This window comes from Solanum dulcamara, chromosome 1 (genome assembly GCF_947179165.1).
Source record: "Solanum dulcamara chromosome 1, daSolDulc1.2, whole genome shotgun sequence".
NCBI classification, from domain to species: Eukaryota; Viridiplantae; Streptophyta; class Magnoliopsida; order Solanales; family Solanaceae; genus Solanum; species Solanum dulcamara.
In genome coordinates, this window is record NC_077237.1 from 4,272,310 (window position 1) to 4,285,077 (window position 12,768).

The 12,768-nt window shown below is 33.7% G+C and overlaps 1 protein-coding gene across 1 annotated transcript; it reads right to left on the reverse strand.

The window, feature by feature from the left end:
- Positions 1-3,501: 3,501 nt before the first annotated feature.
- Positions 3,502-12,768, reverse strand: LOC129898799 (acetolactate synthase small subunit 2, chloroplastic). The gene is made up of 12 exons (XM_055973487.1): positions 12,436-12,768; positions 11,186-11,399; positions 10,378-10,461; positions 9,755-9,823; positions 9,393-9,476; positions 8,815-8,961; positions 7,608-7,694; positions 7,110-7,214; positions 6,893-7,015; positions 6,103-6,255; positions 5,379-5,444; positions 3,502-3,886 (listed from the first exon to the last, which is right to left on the reverse strand). The coding sequence occupies exons 1-12, from the start codon at positions 12,693-12,695 to the stop codon at positions 3,806-3,808; spliced, it is 1,473 nt and encodes a 490-aa protein (XP_055829462.1). The 5' UTR covers positions 12,696-12,768; the 3' UTR covers positions 3,502-3,805.

Genomic DNA, 12,768 nt, shown 5'->3' on the forward strand with positions numbered 1-12,768 from the left:
GACAAATTTCATTAATTTAGATAAGAATGTTAATAGAATATGAAAAATCGATCGAATCGATTGAACTAACTATATCTAACTGATTTATATCATTTTTTTAATAAAATTGTGGATTTAATTATATAAGTTTATAATCATTCCGAATAATTAGAATGGTCTTTTTAATTTATAAAATAAATCGAAATTTTTTGAATCAAATCGAATAATCTTAAATTTATTCTTTACTCTTAAATTTATTAGAATTAAAATTAAAAGATACTATAATAGATACCCCATTAAACAATATAGCAAAATATGTGCAAGCACTCCAATTAAATATTTAAGATCAAACAATACGGCAATAAGGTTTTACATTCTTGACTTCTTGGTGAGGAATTGAAGTGCTTCGAATATACTTTTTTTGGTCAAAAGATTCTTCTAATATACTTGTGAAAGAAATTTTTAATAATAGTATATTTTGAGGTGATACTTTAAAAGTAGAAAAAAATAAAAATTAATTGAACTGTACCGATACCAAATAGAAACCTATATAATTGGAATAATTTTAAAAAAATTAATTTTAATTATACATTATAAAATACCCGAAAAAATAAAACGGTATAATTTTTTAAAAATAACCAACCAAACCGTCTCATTGACATCCCTAAATTTAGATCGTAATTAGTTTTGAAAATTACCTTATGTATCACTTTTTCTTTGCTAAATACATATATTTGGCGATTTAGTAATTTGCTCCGTATGTATCTGATAAAATAACATATACACATATTTATTAATAAAACAAATGTATGAATATATTCATTAGTGTATCTGTGCATAAAGATAGCGAAGGGGCGAGAGAATAAAAATTAATGTATTTAATAAAAAAATATATGTATCTAATATTAAAATATATATTTAGTGACGGATCTAAAATTTTACGTTAGTGGTTCAATAAAAATGACTTTAATCGATAATAAAGATGGTACGAACAAGTGAAATTTGTCCAAGACACTTTTTTTATTTGTCAGGGGAGAGGATTATAAACAAAATTATACATTTCTTTTTTTTCTTTTCCTCAAAAAATTTGGGAAAAAAATAAAATATAACAAAGACCTCTTACGTTAACTAAATATTAAGAAATCATGTAATTTAGCAACAATATTTCAACAAATTTTACAATTTGTTAAACTTTTAACCAATTTTTTTTTATCAAATTAAAAATTTATCAAACTCCAAGAAATTTGACAAAATCTAAAATATATTTTTCTTATTGAAAAAGAATAAGGTATTTATTACAAACAAAAGAACAAAAATAAGGAGATATAATTTAACCTGAATTAATACGGAGTATAATTATAAGTTATAAGAGAAATTAGCTTATAGAATAAACTAACAATTTCAATAAACAATTTAGCATAAATTAATTTAAAATGAACTAGCAAATTAAATAGAGGTTTTCAATGATTGTACTTGCATATTTAAGATTAAAAAATAATATATAATTTCTCTTTGTAGAAACTTTTGATATTTTGAAGTGAATAGTAAAATTATTCTGTGAAATTTGAGTAAAGAAATCAAATATAAAATAAAATAAAATAAAAATAAAGTAGATGATTATCTTAAACAAAAAGAAGAAGAAAGAATTAACTAAGGAAAAAGAACCAAGTGAAAAAACCAATATTCTCATTTGTTGCAGCTAGTTTCAAATTTGATAGATTCGCCCTCGGAAATAAGAAGTTCTGATCCGGGAGGGATAAGATTCAAACTCCTGACCTTCAAGCACAAAATCTTGAACCCATTAAACCATCCTACAAAATGATTTTCTTGGTCTATAGTGGATTCAAAGATTTTTGTTTCAAATTTTGCTATTTTTCTTACCTTAGTATTTTTATTTTCAAAACTATATGTCTAATGTCCGTGCTCTGCACGAGCCCAACATATTATTTGGAATACTTTTTACATGTTCGGATCAAAATTACAAAAATGCATGTAAGGGATTTATGAATTTATTGATCTCGAATGGACAAAAATGAAATTACAAATTTATTGGTAGTGATTGATGTTGTAATCAGACACAATCAAGCTAAAATGTAAATTTCCTAAAAGAACATTGAAAAGGAAGCTAAATAAAAGGGATTCTCATTAAACAACTATACTCCTTTAAGTTTTATAATGCAGTGCAAAATGTATTTTAAACTTCATTAGATGAAATCAAAATCTAGTAGATCATTAACTTGGCTTTAGTTGACTACTATGATCTTAGCCTGAGGGCGAGGCTTGCATATAACGTTAAAACTCTCAAGCTAAAAAGTGGTTCATGGAGATATCTTATGAAATATCCCGCTGGCATTCGTACTATGTTTAAACTTCTTGGTTGTTGTGTGGATTTTTTGGCATTTGTACATGGATCATATCATTGGGTTGGTTTGTCACACTGTTGTATTGTCGTTTCACTTAGCATTTCAAATTTGGCATTTGGAGAGATACTGTTGCTAGAGCAGATGTGGAATACACCAAATTTAAAGATGGATAGCCATGTGTTACAGTATTGGAGGGAATGCTTTGCTTTTATCATTCATATACTGTTTTCGTGAAGGGCACATTCAAGTTGTGGGTAATGAAAGACTATGGTGTCAAAGAATCTTGGACGATATTGCTTTCAGTAGTAGCTGGTCCTTTCTATTATCAAACAGTCATGCCTATATATATGTATGCGGATGGTGAAGTACTGCTACACTTCACTAAGTATCATGGTAATGTTTCTGTAATTTGGACATCCAGAAATGCATTTAACGACGTGCTTAAATGTCGTACACTTAGGCAAGGAACGGTTTATACAGAGAGTTTGATCTCTCCGAAATCACTTATTTAATATTTGCTCATGTATGATTGAGAAAAGACACTCTTTTATTTTATTTCGACGATCATGTAACGACCTCTTATTATGATAAGTTGATGTTGTTTTGAGTTAAAAAAGGCACTCTCTTGTTACTTATTATTGCTTCGTATCCAACTTCTTGGTGTATTATTGGTTAGTTTTAAATTTTGTAAGCAAAATATACATCCTTCCTTCGTTTCATTTTGTTTGACACTAGTTATTTATTTATCGCTCCAAAAAAAAATTACACGCCAAAACTTTTGTAGCCAAGACATATTTAAGATCAAAAACTTTAGAACTTTCATGTAGTTATAACAAAACGTTTGTATCAAGTTAAACTATAACAAACAATGGGAGCAGTAGGAAGTCCACATCCTTTGTTGCATGTTATGTTGCATGTAAGTTTAGACAATATGTCAATTAATTGAGTTTTCTCGAGGAACCACGCTTTACGCACGCTACTTTGCAGAGTCTGCGACACAAGAAATGGGTGTATTTTGTATTTCCACTTCTCTTGCTTTTGTATCACTTGTATTCATTCACTTGGGAAAAAGACGTATGAAGATAAAAAAGGCGTTACTTGTTGTGGTAAAAACAACTTAACTGGATAAAGTAAAATGAAGATACATTGTCAATGCATGTGACTTAAACTTATGTATTAATAACCTCAAGCTAATACACTCCACATAATTAGTTTACAACATTACTCAACTTCATTGGCTCTACTCCACAGTTTGGAGTTCTTTCAGTTAAAATCCTATGAATGCCTAAATAGTACAAGTCCAATTCTCAGACCAGAAAAGGTCAGCAAGAAAGAAACTTGACAACAACATACGCAGTGTAATTCCACAAGTGGGGTTTGGGGAGGATGGTGTGTGCGCAGCCTTACCCCTACTTGTGAAAGTAGAGAGGTTGTTTCCGATGTATTAAAATGCACCAACCCTACTAAGGAAGAGCATAACCCCGGAGGTATGTCGAGTCCACACCAGATTCTCGTACCAAAGCTACCCGCCCTGTACGAGCCACCTACAAAAAAGAAACAATGTGAATAAGGGGGTAGCACTACTCAAAAGCAGGTTTTGAAGACAGACTCTTGTTTGTTGTTTTACAAGATTCAGAATTAAATCCTCTCCCTTATTTACTTCTTACCCATGAATTAAGATCTTACAAACCGCATTTGCAAATTCCCCCCAGCGCAGCAGAACACAACTACAAGTGGCTGGTGGACTCCTTATAACCTAAGGCTCAAGACTCAAAGAGTGCAAGTATGATCAACTGTATGGGTGTGGAAACCAAAAATCTAATGATTCCAGAACATCTAGTAAAGTTGAGGCATTTTCCAAAGTATGCATTCACTCTTCATACTCGTGTTAAGAATTATTTGCATTTCACGACTGCAAGTCTTCATTGTATACTGCAGATGATTCAAGATCATCATTGTACATTACTATAGGGGCATCACAACACATAATGTATGATTATGCTACTTGTCAATTATTTTACAGGGATCGGTTTCCAGATCAGACAACTGTAGATTAGTGGTATCTTATTGAAAATTTTCATGTTCTTAACATACCTTATTAATATCTTTAGATTCATATGCAAGAATCATAAATCTATCACATCACACGGCAAAGATACATAAGGAGAAGTGCTGCTCAAAGAGCCGGAACTCTCAGCATCAAAAGGTATATACTGACTCAAGGGTAACAGTGGAATTTCGAAGCTTGCTTATGCTACTGTCAATTTATGTTGGCTTAATGACTTGTGCTAGCTTTAAGATCTCCCACTTCACCTTTTTTATGTTGTTGGATGAATTAAGTGTCAGTTTCCTCTTAGTCTAGACAATAGGTCATTATCATTTGGGTAAAGAAAACCTGCCAAAGCAGTGCGCTACCCATAAGCACCTTCAAACCATTTTTAATAAGCATACCTGCTTACCAGAGGTCTGCTAAAGTTGTTCTTTTCATCTGCTCAGTTACAACTTACAAGCTAAACATGCTAAAACCATTATTCATCTCACAGGTGGAAGATTAAACAACACAGATTAGCACTTGATATTGATACTCCTAGTCTCTATCTAGTTCATGTTAAGCAATAAAGATAGATGTTATCTAGTACAATTATAGAATCACACGTCACTAAAATAAGAGAAGCACAACTAATATCATTGGAGCTTTTAAATGCACACACTTCACCATATCACTTAAAACTGTACTTGAAATTTGATTTTAATAGAGTCAACTTTTGGGAACACACAAAAAAAAACATTATAGTGAAAAAACTAGTATCTTTGTCAAGCTAGCCAAGTACTGTGCAAGTCAATGTTTGGTTCACCTCTTCTGGTTTCAAGAAAACCGTTCTATATTCATGCACTAAACTTTGAATTGCTCTGTACTTCTTCAAGAAGGTGAAGACTGGGAAGAAGGAACGGCCAAAAATGCAGGATATAACACTTTCAAGATGACAGCCTATACGTGTTGACAAGTCAAATTAAATTCAGTTTGGGGAAACAAACCTCACAAATGCCATAAGGCTCCAGCAATCTTTGCAATGCCAACAGCTTGTTGAAGTCTCCAGTCAACTACAAAATGTGCATGCAATCAACGAGAAGTCAATGGGGGATCTGGGGAAGACATGGCACAAGTATACATGAGCAGTCCTTTTCATTTATGATAAGGTTTTCCGTGAGAAGGAAAATTCAGATATATTCAGTCAGGTACAGAGGTTAGTAAGGGGTGTAATCCAACATCGTTTCGCAAAGAACTTTCTTTTCAATGTGTGTAAAATAATAACTTTTACTAAAGTAATATGAATATATACATATACATATATACACACAATCAACTAACACCATTTGGAAAAATACAAAAACAACTATCATAGGCCAGAAGTAAAGCCTTAAAACTAAACTCCCAGATTTAAACCCATTTAAAAGTGGTATTGTGACAATAACCGACATTGCTTGCTCAAAATCCTGCTTATTCCCCGACCCACTGGCCAAGTATGTTAATAGTATGGCGATAATATCTGTGAATTAATGATTGACTGAAGGAACAAATCGCTAGAGCGAACATGTAAATAAAGGGTCTAACGCAATCAAAAATAAAAAAGTAATCTTCTACAATAAGCAAGCATACTAGTATACAACAAGTAACAACATGAAAAGAGCTGAACACAAAAAAAAAGAGTTTATCCTAATTTTCACCTCCAATTTTACTTGACAAAAAAAAAAACATCACCTCCAATGTTACTGTATGATCAGACACATCAACAGGTTTAGCACGGAAAATACTGGCAATATCAAGGACATCCCTCCTTGCTGCTGCATTGGCGGCTACTTTAATGAGCATTAGCTCCCGCTCAGCAAATGGTAAATGAGTTATATCTTGAACCTAAAAAACGAGCAATGAACAAGATGTTATTACATATATGAGAAAAGTGAAACTTTTTAATGGGTGAAATTCTCATTCAAGATGGAAATTTTGTATCGATCTACAAGCTTTATTTTCTCATTGAGATGGGTGGTTTTAATAACTATGACCTTAATGGTAAGGGAAAGGTGAAAGTGCAGTACTCACTATCTTTTAAGTTTTAGAAAACCTACAATAGAGTTGGCAAAGTGCAACGAGTCTGAACGATTAACAAGGCTAAGTGCACTGCTGGGATGGTTGAGCACAAAAGACGCCAAATTTAAGGAATATAGTGGGAACTTTAAAAAACTAAGGCACACGCTTATCAGATCATTGGTCAACTTAAGGGAACAACAACAACATACCCAGTTTAATCCCACAAGTGGGGTTTGAGGAGGTTAGTGTGTACACAGACTTTACCCATACCTTGGGAGGTTGAGAGGTTGTTTCCGCTAGACCCTCGGCTTGGAAAAGTAAAGAAATCCTAACAAATAGTAAAACTAGTTTGGACCCTTTTTATACAAAGTATATTGAGTTTCCATGGTAGGTAAACTCATCCCCAAGCACCTAATCATCTCAAAAATCAGCTTCATGTACATCTATCAACTTGTAAATTTACCTCATGAACATCTATCAACTTGTAAAATTGCTTGACCAATTTCCCTATAGTTTCATCAGTTCCAGGGACCACTGTTGTAATACGTGAAAGCCCCTCTGACTCTGCAGGGCCTACAGCAAGACTCTGCAACATAATCATTGAAATGAAGCTCAGACGACAAAATCAAGAGGAAGAGAAATTATAGGGGAAGCAACAAGAATCATGTGGAAAAAGCAACCTGAACATTATACCCTCGTCGAGATATAACACCACTTATCAAATTTAGGACCCCGGGAGCATTGTTGACAAGCATGCTTATTGTGTGTGATCGAATCCCAGTCAACTGCAGTATCAAAATGATCATCAGATTTGCAGCATGTAGAGGGAATAAAGAGAACCACATTGGCAGAATGGCCTCCATAAGGTACTTCTATTAATTAAGACTATAGTTTGTATCTTATCTAACAATGCACTTTGATTAATTAATACTTGGTTTAACAAAAAGGTCTGCCTTGAGAAAGTGAATTTAGAATGTGGAATTTGGGAAAAGAATGTACAAAGTTTTTCCGGCAATCTTTCTCAATTTTGGAAAGAAAACTTAAGCTTTCCATCTATTAGAAGGCTCAGTAGTTCACAGACTACTAAATGTTTAACGCAGATATGGAGTAATATAGGTTTTTCCACAGAAGATATAGAAATGAAAAGATGGATCTTGAGAAGCAGACTGGGTCCTTACATCTCCATCATACAGATATCCCCAGTGGGCATCGAGAACTTGATTAACTGAGATTTCATCACTGGATTCCACAGGATAAACATCACCCTATATTCAAACCAAAAGAAGAAGATTTGCAACTTTGAATTAAATTGAACACCGCAAGAAAATCAAAGAGAAATTCTTACACCTGCACAGGTTTAAATTGGAGCATACATTGGAGCGAAAAATATATCCTAAAGTTTTTTGGCTAAAACTGAATGCAAATTCACAGTATTGAGATTCAACACCTTAAACCATCATAAATAGAACCATAGACCAGAAGAAATGTGAGCGTAATATTTCACTACATCAGCTCATACAGCTATGGACAATCATTGATTCTTTGTCTTGATAACTTAATCTTATAAGAAATTATGGATGACCTCATGAAACCTAACAAGTAAACTGAAACAAGTTTGACATTTGTTTTGACAAGATATCATGCCTTTGACATGAAAGAGAAATGTAGAATCAAGATTGCGCTTCATTTATTAGCGACCAGCAAGTTAACTCTTATGATCCAAGAATCCAAGGGTCCGCTATCACCAAGGAGGAAGATGACAATAAGAAGACCAGTTCATACCCACACTTTTGCCTCTAGGAATTTCTAGAGATTTTGAAGTAAAAGATTAGATACTGATATAACCATTTTCTCTTTTTCCTTTTATTTATATCCTAGGAAGGAAACAGCATTCTCTCTATGCAAATCGATTCCTCTATATCACAAAGTTCAAATTTGTGAAACGGAAATGCATATAGATAGCATAACTTTTTTCATATTTTCCTTTTTTGAAGGATTAGGAAGACTACAGCATTCACACTGTATATATTGTTTAATTTACATCACAAATTTTTATTTTACAAACTGGAAATACTATGTTTGGAAAGATTTCAAGAAGCTTAGTGTAGGTAATGACTTAAGATCAACAGGTAGTCCATGAAAATCACATGCAAAGGGAAAAATAATGAGAAGTCGGGAATAGAAACTAGAAAAGAAATTCTTAATAAGCAAGTTAAATGAAACTAGACTCATAACATGTAGCAAGATACTACCAGTTTCCATAAGAAATTCGGGTAACTCTCAAACATGTCCAACTCCACAGAGACTCAGTGTATATTATACAATCAGATACCAAATATGCATGAAAATGAATTAAACCACGGCGAGTTTGAGAACATAATATACCCCTGGATCATTGCTGGCTCCATTGTCAATTGGTTGACTTTTTTTGTTCAGGATACTGGGAATTTTTTCTTCAAGATCTGGATAAGAAGCCGCAGAAAACCTCCAAAAAGGAGCATCCTCACCCATCTTTTCTCGTCTCAAAGCAATCTGTGGTGACAAAGATCAATACACAACAGCACCACGTCATCCCTAGTGCGTTCTTCCTTTTATCTTTAAAAATAAAGATAACTACTTGATTGCATAAAGTGGGTCAGCCAGTATACTAGAGTCGAGGTATTATTGTAAGAAAACCCTTAATATTCGATATTTGAGATAATCTCTGATTAATAACAAATAAACTAAGAAATCTGTGACTCCTCAAACTTTAGTCAGCTATCCAATTTATTATCCATTTATCAGAACCAAACCTTTAAGAGCACATACAACCTTGATCACTACAGCTGGTCTGCAAAAGTTACTGGCTTAATATAAGGTAGAACTATGCAATCAGAGAACATGGTAACCAAAATTATCAAAACCATATAGGCATATATGCCAAAATTAGAATATATCAGTCGTATCAAACATGGAAAATGTACCTTCCCAGTTCGGGCTAGTTCGCTAATCCCAAACTTGCTTAAATTTCTCAGAACGGCAGCCATCTTCCCTGGATCACCAGTTACCTAAGTCAACCACAAGACAGTAAATCTGTTTGCTATTTAAAAAAGTACAAGAACTTGATTGGCACTACAAAAATGAAATATGCACATTGTACACACATCATATTAGTATATGCAAAGTTTTGTGTAGGAGATGAATCTAAGATCTTCAGTAGTGTTGTCTGATTAAGTTGCTAAAACAATCACTGATCAAGTACTAGTCACGCATCAGACCCAAGGCAAGAGATATGTCTAAACACTTCAAATGACATGAAAAAGCTGGGAAAGAAGATTGAAGTCACCTCGATAGTCAGAAAGTGTTCTGATATATCCACAATTTTTCCTCTGAAGATGTCCACCAACCACATGATCTGAATATCAAAGTAAAACATAATGAGATAGTACATAGACTAAGACGAGAAGAAAATAATGGCACGTCATAATTAATGACTTAAACAATTTATACACTGTTCAGTCTATATACGTTGTAACTGAAAGATCGGAAGGCTAAAGACCAAGGAACCTTAACAATTTTATATTGTGTGCGTTCAAATTACTGCCTAAAAGGAAAGGACCTCGTTTTCTCGTTTACAATGGATCTTCATGGAATTAGATCCTTCTTTACTTAATAGAATTCCAGCACTTCTTAAAGAAAAAAATTATAGGAAAGAATTCCAGCTCTTTATTTTCCCATTTGATCAATTTCATTACTAAGCAAGTAAACAGACCTAGAGGGACTGTCTCATGCATATAGAGGATTAATATGCTAACTGCAGTATGTCAGAGATTAAATTCAAATAAAGGTACCCCCGACAACTCGTGTCTAAAGATTAATCAATACGGAGGTTGTCCCAGCTCATTGATTTAGAAATATTTCTGATATAGAGCAAAGTTAAGCACGAAAAGCAAGAGGTGTTTTGTATACTTCAGCTTTTGTGGTTGCGTCTGCATTCAGTTTTATGAGCATCAATTCTCGTTCCACTTGTGGTTCTCTTGACAGATCCTCCACCTGAAACATCATACCAAAACAATTTGGTAAGTGTGATCTGTTTTATGACAACTGAATACAAGGTAGGCATAATTTTGTCTCACTGCAGAAGAATTTATTTAAGGATGTACCTCTTCTTCTTCTTCTTTTGAAGTGCAAAGATATTTAAGGTACTACTTTAACTAATCCATCGAGTCAATGAGAAAGGACATTGAAGAATTAGAAACCAATGACAATTACCAATCATTCTCACATTTTGCATGTCAAGGCAAAGGAAAATTAAGTATGCAAGCCTACTGGTATCTAACAAATCACAGCTTCCTCTACCAAACGTTTCAAAGAACTTCTGTAGATGATGATTGCCTACAAGTATAACACTCACAGGTGCTTTTAAAAGAACAGGGGATCAAGTGACAGCAATGTATAAATGGGTAATTGATATGTGTGCGAACAGTGATGCCATAGTCACAAACACACAACTGCAGACCGTGGAGCCTGTAGAATTTATCAAATTGGTACCTTCCCATAAGAAAGACATCCTTAGAAACTAAGTTGCGCGGACTATTCACTTTCGATTCTGCATCCATGTTAGATTCTCCAAAAATACACTATTTTTGGAGAATCTGACACGCATCCGTTGACATTTGTGAACAGTCATTGCAAAGATAGCTCGAATACCAAGATAGAAAATTTTAAGAAGGTTAACAACGAAATATAGCCTGCTATTTCAGAAGAAAAAACTAACCTTCCAGACATTCACAAGCTTGTTAAGCTGCTCTACAACTTGTTGCAAGACTTTCTCAGTTCCAGGAACAACTATGGTAAAAAGAGCTTTATCCTTGTTCAAACCAACAGCAAGTGACTCAATATTGTAACCCCTTCGAGCAAAAACTCCAGCAATTCTATTGATTATGCCACTTTCATCCCCAACAAAGACTGAAATGGTGTGACTTTTCACCCTGGTAATATATAAACATTGAATTACAACTCCATGAGGCCAAGGTATTAAACAATCTCTATATAACTCATGGTTACCATCAAAAAGTAAAGAAGGTTATTTCTTTGATAAGTCTATCAAAATCAAAATAATACAGAAGACTAATTTTGCGAAATAACCAAATCTGGTCAATTGTACAACTAGAATGCAAATGATCCTGGACCTGCCATGCTATCCATTTGGCAGCCTTCCTCCACTTTTAATTAAGTTCAAAAAGAACAAATACGGGGGGAGGGAATACCTGATATAAAGGGTTATAGAAGATTGATGTACAAAAACTCATTATATATTCGAAACAGAGAAAGTTTCATCCATTTATTATATCAGTTGTTTAAAAAGCTGGTATTTTGACAAAGAAAATCTGTTACTCCAGCAATATAACAATTTTACTGTTCATGGCTTAATATTCCATTAGAATCACGAGACTGGGTCAAAAAGTTTAATTAACCAAGAAAACCAGTCGTTTCAAACATGGAAAATCAAATGAACTCGTGCAAATAGAAAGAGAGATAGAAAAGCCAAAATAATTGGAATCTTGTGTACTTTACCAATCAAAATGGAAAAAGCTTAATACTCCACAAAATGTGTGTCACCATCAAAGCAATTATAAAATAGTTTAATTCAAATGTTCTTATGGACAACTTCTAAAATATAATAGATACATGGAGACAAACTTCAAATTGACAAACCAATCAAAAAACACGTTAATGATTCCAAAATAACCAATTTCATTAATCAATAGCTAGAACACAAATTACTCCAAGGAAACTTAAAAGGATTTAAAATAGAACTATATTTCCTAATGGAAAATGGTTCAATAGAGATCAAGGAACAACTTTTTGAAGCAAATAGTGTTATACGTTTCTCTATTCTGATTGTACCTTAACCCAAAATACCTTCATTCCCTCTTACGAATCTCCAAACAACTCAACAATTTCAAAAAACTACAATTTCAAATGCACCTAATAATGAACAAAATATGCCTAATTGTTACTCACCGAGAACTAGAAGGCAAAGGAGGAGGTACTGGAGCTGTACGTGTAACAGAAACAGTTCCATTATCAGTATTACCACTTCCACTACTGCTCGCCGCAGCATTTACCGTAAAAACAACTGGCGAAAGCTTTTTACGACCGAAATTGATATTCCGGCTACCTGTTCTTCCCGGCGAAGCTGGTTTAACCAATGCCGGTAACAAACTCTTCCTCCTCAGCTCTGTAATTGGAATTTGCGACACCGCTGCAGCCGTCGCCGCCATGGTTGTTTTGGTTAAATATAGCTGCAGATACACTTTGGGAGTGAAATGAAAAGAAGGATGAGTGATTGGATTT